General features: G+C 34.9%; 1 protein-coding gene across 1 annotated transcript in view; it reads left to right on the top strand.

Moving 5' to 3' along the window:
• The window catches only part of KLHL29 (kelch like family member 29), a 1,611,012-nt gene that overhangs the window by 1,255,397 nt on the left and 338,866 nt on the right, over nucleotides 1–16,749 (top strand). The window contains exon 8 of the mRNA XM_053709637.1: nucleotides 12,240–12,439. Within this exon, the coding sequence (XP_053565612.1) occupies nucleotides 12,240–12,439 (200 nt within the window). The remainder of the gene's footprint in view (nucleotides 1–12,239; nucleotides 12,440–16,749) is intronic.

Below are 16,749 nucleotides of genomic sequence, written 5' to 3'. Positions count from 1 at the left end.
TAATTCACATTGGCTTATAAGTACAGCTTACTAATGGTTGGTTAGCATTAACAGTTAGTACCTATTAACCAATGAGCATTAGTAGGAAGTACCATTAATTTATTGAAGAGTAAAATAGGTAAGCTCATAGGAGCTCATGAGTGTGCACGTGTCTTTAGTAATCTATGGCAGCAGTGTTTCGTAACTTTATTTGTTGCTTTGTATGACTATGTTGCAAATAGAGTACTAAAGACACGTGCACGCTCCTGACCTCCTATGAGTTACCTAGTTTTACTCTTCAATAAAAGATACCAAGCGAATTAAGCAAATTTGATAAAAGAAGTAAATTGGAAAGTTGTTTAAAATTGCACATTCTATATGAATCATGAAAGTTTAATTTTGACTTTACTGTCCCTTTAAAATAAATCAAATAAAAATCAGTTTTCAAATGGTTTCAGATTTATCAAATTCAACAGCACTGACTTCACGGAGACCCATTTTGCTTGTTTTTAGTTCAATTCCTTAGCTCTTTGTGCAGCTTTTTCCATGTTAAAGTTTCTAAACCTGTTCAGTTCACGTCATTAAACACAACAATATTAAGTTCTAATAAAAAAGAATATGTAAGTATCACTTGAATCACAGGTTTTTAAACTATAAGAACTGCACATAATTTAAATTCAGACATCAAAATAATTATTTTTGGATCACAATTAATTGGTTGGACCTTGAAAACTGTAAATGATAGATTTGAATAAAAGTACTTTATTAATTCCACATCATGAGTTGATAATAATAGTTGTGAAAAAACTTACATTACATTTGTCATGGTCAATACTGAATCAATTAGCTGTCATGTTTAACTTAATTTGTTTGTATTCTTTGTCCCCTTGAGTAGAGGGGAAAGTACAATAGAAATTAAGCATTTGCTATTTGACAGCAGACCTGTTCACTAATTGGTTCATATCATGTTTAAAAAAATATTATTTTTTAAATTTCTGAATGTAAGCCTTTCAAATGTTTTATATGTGATTAATGAGCACCCCTGTGAAAACAAATGTAATTAACCTTAGATGTATACATATCCATTTTTATGTTGTGCTTTCTTCCTTCGCAACATTCCATTCATCAACAATTCATTGGCCAATCAGTGAACAGGCATGTCATCCACCAATCAGCAGTATGTCAGTCATTACACTGAGACAGTTGGATATATTCAAAAATGTAATGGAATATGTCCAGGGATTTAGACTTTCTGACATGACAGAAAGGTTCCTCAGAATATTTTATAATCCAATTAGGGAGTTTTATTGTAAACTAAGATGAAAGTACCTTAAAGGCCAGAGTTGTGCTTTTTCCCCCCACATAGATATATTCACATAATGAAGCACCTTCCATGATCTGATCATTGTTATGGGTAGCATTAAAAATCAAAAGTGCTTACTCGTATCTCTACAAGAAAGTTTTATATATTGGTGTTTTACTCATGTGCTTATTAGCATTAATTAATTTACAATCAATTAGAGCACTTCAAAGCTTGTGGTACAATTTAATGAAGCACTAAATCAGTCATCTGAAGTAGTCAAGCGCATAAACCTTCAAAGCTGCAGATGTCATTGGAACAATATAAAGATGTTTTCAGGATACATTAGGAGGATTGCATCTATCTCATAGACTTTACAAGAAATCCACTCTAGCACTGGCTGTGCTAATTTGTTTCTTGAGAAACGGAAACACAATTATGTATCTATGGACTGCCTGACTTCAAGTTAGTTCCTTTAATGTCAGAACTGTATTAAAAGGGTTTTGCTGCCCTGGTCTGCAGACAGTGATTATAGGCTGAGCACAGTCTGTCTTCCTCATGCTTATGTTATTGGAAGACAAATAGTAGCTGGAATGAAAGTAGTTTGAACTTGCAGCCTTCTATCTATTAAAAACTTCCCTTCCATTTCAACTCAGGACAAGTTATTGCTGTGAGTTGGGTGAAGGATTTAAGACTGAATGTCTTTCGGCTTCATTTATTTGTAGACAAATTTAAAGTAACATCCAAATATCATGACAAAAATATCTTATTTTTTTATTTTCTTTTAAAGACAGATTAGCAAAGAGTGAAGAACCAACTGGGGTCATAAGAAGATTAGCAAAAATGCTACGCAGAATACGCTTGTGAAATGACCTCCAATAGCACTATCTATCAATAATCAAAAAAACTTTATTGCATGGAGACAAACATACTAATGGGCCCTTAGTTATTACTGGTCTCGAAAACCATAATAGAGTATAAAAATGTTTGGAAATTATCAGAATATTGATTTATAATTGCAGTAAAGACTGGACACTTAAAATGCAAATGATCAATTTATAAAATTATGCAGATGATATAAAATTTGTAATTACCCATCTCATGAGCTGAAATTATTGTCTTTTAAAAATATGCCAAGGTCATTTGTAACATTAAATCAATTGCCTGCCAAGTTTTATTTTTATTTGAGTTGGATTTTATTGGAATGTCATAGAAATTGAAGTAGTGAATATGTAGGGTGTGGAATGGAGGTTTTTAAGCAAATATATATTGGAAAGTGTTCTGCATGCTCCTAAAAAAACAACATACAGGTTATCTAGTCATGTTTATTGTATGCCCCTTTAATGCAAAACAAATCAATTCTTATTAAAGGGCCAATTATTTCCTAATTAAAACATTCAAAACTTTGAAGTATGGAGATTTGTACGTTTGTGTAACAAAAAAAGAATAATGAATTACTGAAATAGGCACTACAAAATAACTTAAAAAGGTTTGTTTTCTAATATTTTTCCTGTAAAAGATGGGCTCTTTCAACAGGGCTAAATGCAAATTTAGATTAATATGGATGTTTTCTTAAAAAGGATCTTTTTTTCACATCTTTCTGTAAATCTCTTGTGGCTCAAGATTCTTACAAAATCTGTGAGAGCTGAGAACTGCGCAATTAGAGCCAGTAATTTGCCTTTAACCCCTTTATTACTGCTAAATATTATTCTTCTGGGATTTCGCTAGATTTTGTAAAAAAATAACAATTTCCCGTAGCCATTTGCTGACATTACAGTATTTCAGGTGAACTCTGGCCCATATAAAAGCATGATGTTTGTAACTGACCTAGAATAATGCAATTATCTTCATCTTGGTGTGAGGCATAACGATGTGTCATATTACAAGCAAATCATATTCTTTAAATGTGGTTCCTGGATGTAGTGCTTATAAAATAAATATTATTGAGCAGTTTGAAGCTATGGCTTGTTGGACTGGAGCTGTGTGTGGGTCGGCAGTGCATCTAATGCCACTAATGTCTGCTTGTGTGAGAAAGGCACTATGGGAGTTATTTACTATTGTCATTGTTTTTGTGTTACTCTGTTCATGGCCAGACTGGGAATAAAAAGATGGCATTGAGAAAAAATGAAAGACGTACAGAGCAAATCAGAGCATACTAGTATATGTATTTGTTATGGTTCTATAAATTCAATGGAAAACAAATGCCAAAAATGTAAAGAAACACCAAGTTTGAATGTTAAACCCTTATAAAATGCTAAATTATGGGATATTTATCAATGTGCGAGCAGACATGATACGAAGTAGCGTATCATGTCTGCTGCACATCGATAAATGCTGACAGCAAACGTTGTCGGCATTTATCATTGCACCAGCAGTTCTTGTGAACTGCTGGTGCAATGCCGCCCCCTGCAGATTCGCAGCCAATTGGCCGCTAGCAGGGGGTGTCAATCAACCTGATCGTATTCGATCAGGTTGATTTCTGTCCGCCCTCTTTAGACCGCTGTTTCATAACGTCTGTTTCAGGCTCGCTAGAAACATACGGAGCTTAATAAATATGCCCCATTGTATGAATTCATTATATATTTTTCCCACTTTATTCTGTAAAATATCTCTAAAAATAGCCGTTATTCCAATCCCTGCAGAGAGGTTTTCAATATACCAAAGTATGGTGAAATTGACTTGACCCTGCAACATTCTTCACAAAGGTAACATAACGAACCCTCATTTACATTTGTTTCTAATTAAGCTCTGGAACAAAAATTCTACCGGACATTTCAAGTGATGGCTCCCTTAACTCAGTATTTGTTCTTGGTGTCTACTGGGGACATAGGCAGTTGCAGACATTTTTCCAGGGGTTCAATAAATTACATTTGTTGAAGTAGCAGTATGCAATACTGGGTGCTAACTGAACACATCTGGTGAGCCAATGACAAGAGGCAAATATGTTTAGCCACCAATCAGCAGCTAGCTCAAAGTAGTGCACTTCTGCTCCTGAGTCTACCTAGGTATGTTTTCCAACAAAGGATATCAAGAGAACAAAACAAATTAGATAATAGAAGTAAATTAGAATGTTGTTTAAAATTGCCTGCTCATTTTCATGTAAGTCGTAAATTGTGCAAACAAAATGACAGTGTTAAATTATTTTATATAATTTATTTTCTATGCAGTAATTCATTGCTGTTAAATGCATATATAAAAAATAAGTTTAATGTGCATTTAAATATATATATACATTTTTAAAGCGTAATAGTGTAGACTTTTTTGAGGTCCAGAAACTCACCTTTTGTGTATCTTTATGTTATTTCCCTTGCTGTGGCCAATTTAGAGGAATGTTTAAAAGCCTAGGGTTAAAACTTGTCAAGTTTCTAAGATTGGTAAATGGAATATCATTAAGCTGGAAAATAACATTTATTATTTATGAGTTGAGAAAAGAGATATAAAAACATTAATATCTCATTGCCGTTGTGTCAAGAACAATTCCATTTTTTCCATGAATTGTCTCCATAAAATAGCATGGTGTTTGATTCCCCATTAAATGATAAAAAAAGGGTAATGGCATCGCTCATTCACAACTTCAACAACTTCCTTCTAATTTACGTTTGAAAATGTTTTTTTGTTTTTATTTCTACAGACCCTAGAATGGGTGTAGTTGAACCTGCAAGATTCACAATCCTGAGAGTACAGCATTGTACATAGTGATAGTTTGATCCTGTTAGTGACTTGTTTATATCTGTCCCTAATAGCACAGAGCAGAGAGGATATGGGTCTCAACTTTAAAATAAAAGAAAAATTGCAGTTTTAAAAGCTTTTTTTAAACAGTTTTGGACACATCTCTTTTGCAGTACAGAGATTAATTTCCAGTATTATATAACATTTACTTAAAGGGGCACTCTATGGGGCATATGTATGCTTGATGCCCCGTGTTTCTGGCGAGCCTGCAGGCTCGCCAGAAACAGCAGTTACAAAGCAGTGATCACAAAGACCGCTGCTCCATAACCTGTCCGCCTGCTCTGAGCAGGCGGACAGACATCGTCGGAAATCAACCCGATCGAGTACGATCGGGTTGATTGACACCCCCCTGCTGGCAGCCGATTGGCCGCGAGTCTGCAGGGGGCGGCGTTGCACCAGTAGCTCTTGTGAGCTGCTGGTGCAATGCTGAATACGGCAAGCGTATTGCTCGCCGTATTCAGCGAGGTCTGGCGGACCTGATCCGTACTGTCGGATCAGGTTCGCCAGACCATGATATCTAGAGGCCTATGACTCAGATAGAGCAAGCAGTTTTAAGACACTTTCCAATTTACTCCCATTATCAAATTTTGCCAAGTCTCTTTTTATGCACACTTTCTGGGGAACAAGATCCTGCTGAGCATGTGCACAAGCTCACATGATATACGTATACTAGTCTGTGATTGGCTGATGTCTGTCACATGATGCAAGGGGCTGAAAAATGGGAGAAAAAAAATAAATTTGCCAGAAAAAAATCTATTGCTTATTTGAAATTCAGAGTAGTAGTTATTGCATTTTCTTTTTATCATGCACTTATTAGTTATGCAATTCTACTGCATTTAGTGGTCCTTTAAATGTCCCTTTAAGTCATATTAATATTATTGTATATACCCACCGTATTAAAAAAAGCAAGAATTATTAATATGATTATATATACCCACAGTATAAAATAAAAAAATGCCTGATCCCTTTGGTATCTAAAACCTAAACTAACACTGGAAAATCTGACTTTGGTTTGGTGATCATGCATCAGACAAGTGTTTTCCATTGGACCTGACAGTAATAGGGCTGTTAAGCAGGTACCATCTGTCATTTTTAGGTGTCTTCTGCCAACCCTGCTATCTTGAGGGACAATGACCTGAATTTGGTGTGCAGCGTGAATAGCTAAATACATTTGCAGTTTATCTTCTATTTAGCAGAGGTACATAAGTGAAGTGGATGGATTACTGTATGCTAAGTATGAACATACAAACAAAAAAAAAGCAATATGTATTTAATGGATAACATTTTTATGTATTTACATAAATGGACAGAAAGTCAGCTATGATAGAAAAGCCCTTCCTCTCTCAAGGCTTTAATCTTTCCAATATTCAAAACTGGTTTTATCAGTTGTGCACAATATTACAGTCTGAAAAATATATCAGTCCAATGCTAAAGCTTATTTATGAAGTACAAATGGCTTTCAGTATTTTATCTATGTTAACATTATGGGGTATAGTTATCATAGTGCGAGCGGACACGATACGATGTAGTGTATCATGTCCGCTGCACATCGATAAATGCAGACAGCATGCGCTGTCTGCATTTATCACTGAACCAGCAGTTCTTGTGAACTGCTGGTGCAATGCCGCCCCCTGCAGATTTGCGGCCGCTAGCAGGGGGTGTCAATCAACCCAATCGTATTCGAAGGCTTCAGGGATTCAGGGGAATCGAGCTCCATACGGAACTTGATAAATCGGCCCCTATGTTTCAAATTCCTTAAGCTAAATACCAATTGCACATCCTTTTTAGGGAAAAAAATATTTGGAGAATTATTAAACAATTTCAATAAAGTCTAAAATATAGATAATCTAAGTCTGTGAGTTTCCTAGTAGTGATATGATCGTATGATTTACATTCCAAGTAAGCGCGCTGTCAAAATATAACAGCTTCGGAGAACATTTTCAAAATGCCCTTAAAGGAACATGAAAACCAAAATGTTTCTTTTATGATTCAATATAAAATACAATTTTAAACATTTACTTCTATTATATAATTTGCTTCATTCTCTTGGTATCCTTTGTTGAATAAGTCACAATGCACTACTGGGAGCTAGCTGAATGCACTAGTTGAGACAATAAGATGAGGCATATATGTGCAGTCACCAATCAGCAGCTCCAGAGTCTACCTAGGTATATTTTTCAACAAAAGGATATCAAGAGAACAAAACAAATTAGATAATAGAAGTTAATTTGAAAGTTGTTTAAAATCCCATGCTCTATCTGAATCAGGAAAGAATAAAAAATAGCTGTCATGTCCCTTTAACAAAGATTGCACAGTTTATTTGTTGGTAAGATAGCTATATTTGAATGGAGGCTGGAGCAACAAATTTAACATCAGGAGACTCTAATGCAGTGATTTTTAACCTTTTTTTGCCGTGGCACACTTTTTTACATTAAAAAATCCTGTGGCACACCACCATCCCAAATTTTTTTAAAAATCACACATTGTAGCCTAATACAGCATATATATATATACACATACACACAAACACACACATACTGTATGCATTGTGCTGTTATGCCATGCCTCCTACAAACTACCCCTGCACTGGGAGTAAAAAACAAGCAAAGTTTAAAAAATATGTCACACTGTTGTCAGTCTGTTGTGGCACACCTGAGCATCTCTCACGGCACACTAGTGTGCCACGGCACACTGGTTGAAAAACACTGCTCTAATGTAGTCAGTGTTTTGTTTTTTACACTAACAAAAAATAGATTTACTATAAATGTATAGGCTGTGCAAACTATGCTTTATCATGATGTGCCTAATCTGCTACATAAAATAAACAAAGCCTTTACAGTATATTTAGCATTTTACCTTCCTTTGATTGGATATAAGACATGGCTTTGTATGATATAAATGTATGTTTAAAAAAAATATTGGCCTAAATTCACAGCCAGGTTGCTGAGTGGTCGCATTGTAAAGGCATTGGGGTATATGTATCAAGCTCCGTATGGAGCTTGATGCCCCGTGTTTCTGGCGACCCTGCAGACTCGTCAGAAACAGCTGTTATGAAGCAGCTGTCACAAAGGCCGCTGCTCCATAACCTGTACGCCTGCTCTGAGCAGGCGGACAGACATCGCCGCAAATCAACCCGATCGAGTACGATCGGGTTAATTGACACCCCCTGCTGGCGGTACATTGGCCGCGAGTCAGCAGGGGGTGGCATTGCACCAGCAGCTCTTGTGAGCTGCTGATGCAATGCTGAATACGGCGAGCGTATTGCTCGCCGTATTCAGCGAAGTCTGGCGGACCTGATCCGCACTGTCGGATCAGGTCCGCCAGACTTTGATAACTAGAGGCCCTTGCCTGTATTTCCAATGTTACATTAGTGGACGCTCCTTTCATTAACATCTACAGTTGTATGAGGTGCCCAAATGTAATATCTTTTTTTCTAGTTTTCTTTTGTTTAAGAGTGGACTATTTTATAGACAGGTTTTTTTTTTGTAACTAATTTATTCATTTATATTTTGAAGGCATTCAAAGTATCCAGTGGCACCTCCAGGATTTTCTTAGATAGGTGCACATGCTGGGGGCCCACCAGTGTTTTTGTGGGAGGAGCCACAGCTGGCTATAGGTCGGGTGATACACGGCCAGTCGTGGGCAGGGTCCAGCAGGTCAAGGGCAGAGTCTGTGCATACTGTGATGCCAGACATTATACTTAGGGGGGCTAGTGCCCCCACAGCAATGCAACTGACAGCATCTTTCACAGTGGAGCTTATTTTTGTGCCAATAAGTGAATATCTACAAGATAGCTGCATCTCCATTGATTATAACCTAGCAACTCATGGCTGGGACAAGGGGTGGGTACAAATCTTTTGATCCTCAAAATATTAGTTTCACAAACAGGATTACTGACTGTAGATCTTTGAGTAGTGCATATATATTGCAGTGAAACTTACCAAATCTCCTTTAAATTTATATGTGAGACCTGAGTGCATAGATGCCCCTTGGTCCAATCATTTTTGATTGGCCAGGTGGTACAGCCAAGCACATAAGCCATTCCACCTGCTCCTTCCACAGCAATGGACAGCATGCTCCCATCGCCTCACAGGCATCTGTTATATGACATAAAAATGTTAGTTTATATAGAACAAAACAATATATATTGTGTTATTATTACCAAATAGTATTCTTAGACTCCTACTCCATAAAACCATAGTACAATAGTGTTAAACTGTGTGGCAATAAATTTGGTAAATCAAAATTATATACAAATACCCAACATACATTGTTATCTCCCATTTGGACTTTTTTTGTGAACCAGTATTTCAAGTATTTTGAAGACCAGTCACTGTATCTTTTTTTCATTGTTAGCTAATTGTAATTATATTATATTTTTAAAATAAAATGAATATAAATATCATAGACAAGAAAAAATGTGCAGTAAAAAAAGGACTTCCCATAAAATATACATAGTAGTGTAAATAATATTACATTTATTTCATTTTCTAATACAATACATTTATTTAAAGGGAGACACAAGCAAATGTATTAAGCCAGTAACACAAATAGTATTTATCTATACAGTTTCTTTTTTTTATTTTCATCATTTACAAAAAGGTGATAAAATGGCTGCTGGTTCTTACGACTGTGAGATATGAGATTTAATTCCCATGCCTTAAACTCACTGGAAGCTTATTTTCACAACAGCAAAATGTTGTTACAGAAATACTCCAGAGTTGCTTCATATTTATTGTAATGCATCACACATTCTGCCTCTAGTTCCTCCATTAGTAAACACCTGAAGACTTCCAAAATCCTCCTTCCAGTTGGATAGCAGAAGTCACAGCTGCCACATTGCACTCAGACATTTTGCTGAAGCAACAAGGGATATGGAAGCGAACAGCAATATTTTTTTTTTTTTTTTTTTTTTAAAGCTTACAAGTTTATATTTTAATATATGTTATTTCAAAGGGACCAGAAAATTGCAGTCAATTTTAAATTAACTCTTTCCCTGCCTTGCTATTTCAGTCATCGATGTACATTGTAAACATTTATTTTTCTTAATTCTGTAAAGAGAAATAGCTTACTGCAAAATAATTATACATAATTATATAAACCACACATTACGAATGTAACGTACTGTGTTTTATTTAGTCTTTTTTTTTACTCTGTTGATTGTTTTCATAAACCTGTAGTATAACAAGTTAGTTTATAACTGATACAAGACATTGAAAGGTGCTATCATTTATAGACTTCCTTCACATTATAGGTTTAAATTAGCTAGGTAATGTACATAAATGCATGCAGTACAGAAGTCATTGAAGATAATAAATACACTTTTTTCTCAAATAACTTATTTTTCTCCCCTTCCTTCCCTCATTACAAAATGATTTTTATTATTTGTTTGCTTTTTCAGGCATGGCTGTTTTCTAAAGTTGCAGCTTCACCAGGCAGACATACACTATACGACTCCATAGCTCACAATGCACTAATTCACACTTCCAAATGCAGGAGATATTTTGATCCCAAATTATTTAGCAATTTACGCAGGAAAACAAGTCTTGAAAACTCCAAAAGGATGGCTGCTGGCTTCCTGTGTCAGAAGGGGATACACATTCCAACCCACCCTTTCTTTGCTCTAACCATTATATCTGTCGATCCTGTCTTGTATTTTGTTTTCAATGCAATGCCACTAAGGTCTTCCTTTTAGTGCCTGAAGGGAACAATATATTTTTAGAACAAAACCCTTTTTTTATGAGACATGTAACCTTGGAAAAAGATCAAATAATCTGATGAAAGACATTTTTCATGTTATAGAAGAGCCTGTTTAAAGATCACAGGTCAAAGCTACTGGCTGCTACAAAGGAAAGCGGATTTGATAATGCTCTAGCATTCCTATTTTACAGCCACAAGCCTGCAAAAAACTGTAGCCTGATATAGAAATTGTCCCTTTGTGCTACTACATTTTGAGTAGGTTGGTGTCTTTTGTTCATTGTGGCTTTTTCCTTAAGGAAGAGCCTTTTTGAAAAACTCAAACTTTGGTAGACTTTTTTTTTTTATCTACCTAGTTACAAGGGACTGAAACTAAAAGTCAGCACTATGTTTATACATTGTAAAGGAAATATAAGAAAATGGTAGATATATTAAAAATAAAATGGAAGTTATGGATTAACACTTCCGTTATAGAAATATTTTCATTTTATTGAAAAGAAAACATTCTGTGTACTTTATTTATGCAAAAAAAATAACATTTACCATTGAAGCCAATAAGAGAGCTAAGTTGTACAGTATTGTGCTCAGCTGAATTAGATTCTTATTGGCTGCGCATACAAAAGTTTAAAAAAATAGAAGGGTCCGTTTTACAAGCAAACTTCAGTGGTAAATTGCATTTTTGTAGGACAAAAATACATTTTGCAAATTGTTTTCTTTCTGAACTGACAGTGATTAATCACATTAAATGAGTAATTTCCCTTCCCCTTTAAAGGAACATAAAACATTGTTTGTTAAATCGGGATATATGGCCCTGGCATAAAATTTAAAACAACCTTCCTGTATATTATTGTTAAGAGAAAATAAAATCCTTTTGGTATATTTAATTTAAGCAACATGTCTAAGATCAGCGCCCTCTGTTGGCCCCTAGCACCAGCCTGGGAATGAAGAAAGTGGCTACCTGTTTCATATGCACCATGCACAGACTTGAGTCAAACTCAGAAGAGTGCACGTTAAGAAAGCATCATTTAGTAGGTTCACATATTGGTATTGGGGGTGTACAGAGATATCTGATCTCTAAAATACATTATGTGGTTAAAAAATTTAAATGAATTCTTAATTATTACAGCATATATGTTGCAATCAATTTATTTTAAAATCTCTATGTAAGTAGTAAATGGTAAAATTAAAATATATTGTTTCCCTTTGAAAACTAACATTGTATCCCATTTTCATTAACGTTGCCTCATATTTCTTTTGTTTGCAACCCTTTTTTTTGCATGAGAATGCAGATAATTGGTAGCAATAAAACCTACATTTTGTATTTTTTATTATTATTTTATTTCCATTGAATGAATTCAAAGACCCTTCTCTTTCAGATCCTGGTAAAGATCAGTTATGTAAAATGAAAATGGTAATATTTTTCAAATTGCATAAAAATGAAAGAATTTATTGAATTGTATTCTTTTTTTTTTTATCTCTAATTACATTTTGGTGCTGAACATTCTATAAGATTGTCTTTGTCTGCTATTGCCAGGTCATTACGGGATTCTGCAAAAAGTGGAGAGAAACTGGAGTTATCGATGACTAACATAAACGCTGAAGTCCTGGAATTACTTTTGGAATTTGTATATACTGGTTCCTTGATCATAGATTCTGCCAATGCTAAAATACTTCTGGAGGCTGCAAGCAAGTTTCAGTTTCACACTTTTTGTAAAGTTTGTGTCTCTTTTCTAGGTAAGTTGCATTTTGCATTTTTTTAAGTAAATGTTCATGTAGAGCAGGGCAAAAAAACTACAATCTGGGGTCCACATCTGGACTACATTGGTATTAATGTGGCCCTCATTATCACCGAACAGAAAAGAAAGAACCAGAAAAGCCTCAAGATGATTATTCTTAGCAAGGTATTGACGTTTTGTAATTAAAGGGACACTAAAGTCAAACATCAACCTCCATGTTTCAGATAGATCATGCAATTTACTTATAATATCACCTTGTTCTCAGTCTTTTAGTATGCACACTTTCTGACGCACCAGCTCCTAATGAGTATGTACAAGAGTGTATACATATATGAGTCTTTAATTGGTTGATGGCTGTCACATGATACTATAGACAGGGAAATAAAGAAATCTTTTAAATTTAGCAGAAGAATAATATACCGCTACTTTGAAATTCAGACTAAGTTTCCTTTTATTGAGCACATATACAATTCTACTGTATTTAATGCTCCTTTAGAAGAAACAACACGATCAGAGGAGCCAAGAGCTACTTCTGGGTCTCTCATTACACAAGACAAGAAAGCACTGAATAAATCCAGTGTCTAAAATGGTAATCACAAAAGCTGTACTATCCAATGAGAAACCAGCAGGACTTATGTGTTCTTAGTCTTAAAACATTGTGGAAGGTTTGCACTGAATTGCTTTTTTTTTGCTGCTGGTTTGGAGAGCTGATAGTTACTAAAGAGCATTGATAAATATGCCCAATGTCTCTCTTTCTCTCTCATATCCCACTAACATCTTTAGCCTCAAACAGTTAATAGACCTATAACAGGTTAAATGAAATGAAACATTGCAAATTAAACAGGAATTGTATTGAGAATATTTTCATAGTGTTTATCTCATTAGCAGGGGACAGAATAATTGACATTAATACAGGTAGCCCTCAATTTATGCTGGGCTTAGGTTCCAGAAGGAATAGTTGTAAATAGAAACCGTTTTAAAATGGAACCCAATTTACAATGTAAGTTAATGGGAAGTGAGGGAGTTAGGTTCCAGGCCCCTCTCAAAATTGACATAAGTAACCTATAATACATTATTTTTAAAGCTTTGAAATGAAGACTATAAATGCTAAACAGCATTATAAACAGTATCAAATAATCACACAACACAGAATGCATCATTAAACTAAGTTTAATGAACAAAACCATTTTTTTACTTGCATTTTTCTGCAAAAAGGTCTCTGCATTGAAACAGTAGCATACACATTTGGCTAATATAGGGTCTGCAGCTCTTCTATGCATTTCAGTCTGGACTGATTTATAGGCACCCTCACCTCAAGCAGCTGGGATAGAAGAAGAAAGGGAAGTTTCCCTCACAGCTGCTAGATCTTGTTGCTTTGAAAGCTGCTTGATAGCTCAGGTCTGATCTGTTCACACTGATTAATTTAAGCCTGCTTGGCTTGCATATCTTTGCTGCAACACAATTGGATAGCTTCACCTACTGGCCTGCTCTTATTTTAATTAATGTGCTGCTTCTCAGTGCTTTTCAATAGTAGTCACATGACTAAAATTAAAGGGCGTTATTCTGAAATGGCACAAATTGAACCGGCGCAAAATGAGGGCCACCTGTACAAGCTTTTAATTGGGATTTCAATAATACTCAGTAAAGGTCTTAAATGCTCTTCTTACTCATTATAACAAACAGTAAACCATTTTCCTGGCTGGGCTGATGTCTTCACTAGCATTAGGTGGAGTTCTGTTGTTGCAGAATTAAACATGCTGGAATAACTGGCCCAACTCATCACAAACGCTTACTGAGATACTGCAAGTTAAACAAAGCAAACAAGGAGGGGTTAGGCGTGAGAGATCAATGAGACCAAACTTATTAGCGGAACTCTCTCTAGTACTTTAATCAGCACCTACAAAACAAACAAATAAATAAGTACTAGAAAGTAAGTATAAATGTATCATTCTAAATACCAAAGAATAACATACCTTTTGTAAAGAGGCATCCATGGTGATAAGGCACCGGTGATGAAGGAAACAGCAGCAATAGTGTAGTGAAATAATCAAATACAAAAGCAACCCTGCAAAGTTACTATGTTTAGGTATAGAATAAGAAAAAATCCATATCAGACAGTGCAGGTCTAAGCCACATAGTCCAAAAAACAAGCTAAAGTCAAATACCAAGTCAGTCCAAACCAAGGGGGTAATACAAAAGCAAAGTAAGCGGAAGGTAGTAAGCACACTCAATATAGAAGCAGCGTCATGCTGCAAACAGAGAGCTTATAAGGACTACTATAATTAAGGCCTAATTGATCATCCAGGCCATCACTCTCTTTCACAACTTCCTGCTATGACATTAATTTAACAACCTATGCTTGTTTGTTTAATAATCCTTGCTACTATTTCTTTTAATGTTCTTATGTGTGATACACCCAGTGGATGAACTGTAAAGCTTCCAACTGACCACAGTACGACAGACAGTCTTTGTTTGGGAGCTTTGTCCCACTGTCACTCTCACCCCTTTTCTTTACCTATAAATATCACTGTTCAACTTTGTGAAAATGGAGACAATCTTAAAGACATTCAGAAATGCTAAGCCACACCTCCATATTCCACATCCTGTTTCTACCTATGGCCAACCCTAGCAGTGCATGACTTATCAGTTTTCCCCAAAATTTCAAAGACTTTGTCTAGAGGTGATATAAAAGTTTAACTAAAATTGAATAAAATTATATGGAAGTGTTAATTGAACACAATATGCATTGATATTATTAGCTTGTAACAACAACAAAAAAAAACCACATATGGCTGTCACCATCAATACCAAAACAGTTGACTTCTTTTCATAAGTTAAAAAACTACTTTAAATTAAAATATATGTGTGTTTATATATATATATATATATATATATATATATATATATATATATTAATACTCTACCTCCTGTAGCCTAAATTGAGAAGAAATGGTTCTTATGGATGGTGTCTTTCTAAACTCCACTTAAAGAACAATAGTATAATTTCATAAACAGTGCATAATAAAAAGACAATGCAATAGCACTTATTCTACATTTTAAATGAGCAAATTTTCCTAACAAATGTCAAAATTTCCTTTAATTTGCTGGCCGACTATATCATGGGACAGCCATCATCCAATCAGAGACTATGAAGTCTTGCACATGCTCCATATGAGCTAGTGCTTCATAAAGTGTGTATATAAGAAGACTTACGCAATTTGATAATGGAAGTTTATTTGAAAGTCTTAAAATTGCATGTAAATAATGTAAGAATTTATAATAATAACATATCTTATGACTTCAAAGTTTTAAATAGATTTAAAGGGATATTAACCTCAAAATTGAATGTCCATTTAATTAGCTGAATGCTCTCATCCATCTAGTGATCATTGCCTCTTACAGGCTGCTTACCTCACAGCATGTTCTCTCAACTATTATAATTCCCTGTGACACACTAAGCTGGTGGCTGTTACAGACCGACTGAGAATAACTTTGATAGATATTTAATATAACACAAGGTCAAAAGGCTACTTGATGCATCTGTTCTTCAATTTTTTCTACCTGATTTAAAGCATCACTCAGATCCTTCTGTACAAGATCCTTTTTAATGTCTCTCCTTTTTTCTTTTTTTCTTTTTTTTGCCTTTTATTTCCCAATGTCCCTTTTAATCTTAAAATTCATCACAGACCTCTTCAACCACATGTGGTTTAGTTTAAAGTAAGCATTAACCCATAAAAGAGCATTGTCATTCATACAAAAGAAACGTTTCTCAATATGTTATTTTTTCCCCCTAGAAAATTATGAAATAAAAGTGAATTAAATTTTAATTCAAAACTTATACAGCAGTATTACTTGTATATTTCCTACTAATGCTCAATAACCAAAAGGACCTTTCTTCTAATGTTCATTGGCTGATAAATACTTCCTTCTAATGCTCATTGGTTGAAAAAACTTTTCCTTCTAATGCTCATTGGCTGATAAATACTTCCTTCTAATGCTCATGGGCTGATAAATTCTTCCTTGTAATGCTCATTGCCTGATACATTTTTCCTTCTAATGCTCATTGGCTGATATATTTTTCCTTCTAATGCTCATTGACTGATAAATTCTTCCTTCTAATGCTCATTGACTGATAAATTCTTCCTTCTAATGCTCATTGACTGATACATACTTCCTTCTAATGCTCATTGCCTTTGAGCATTTGTGCCTATATTAGATTCAATTTAACTTCCAACAGGTTTTACTTAACATTGTTTAACAGCAAAAATAAAAATACTACTGTTTCATATGAATAATGTACAATGTACT

Source organism: Bombina bombina, chromosome 4, assembly GCF_027579735.1.
Source record: "Bombina bombina isolate aBomBom1 chromosome 4, aBomBom1.pri, whole genome shotgun sequence".
Taxonomy (NCBI): Eukaryota; Metazoa; Chordata; class Amphibia; order Anura; family Bombinatoridae; genus Bombina; species Bombina bombina.
This window is presented reverse-complemented; position numbering and strand designations above follow the sequence as displayed.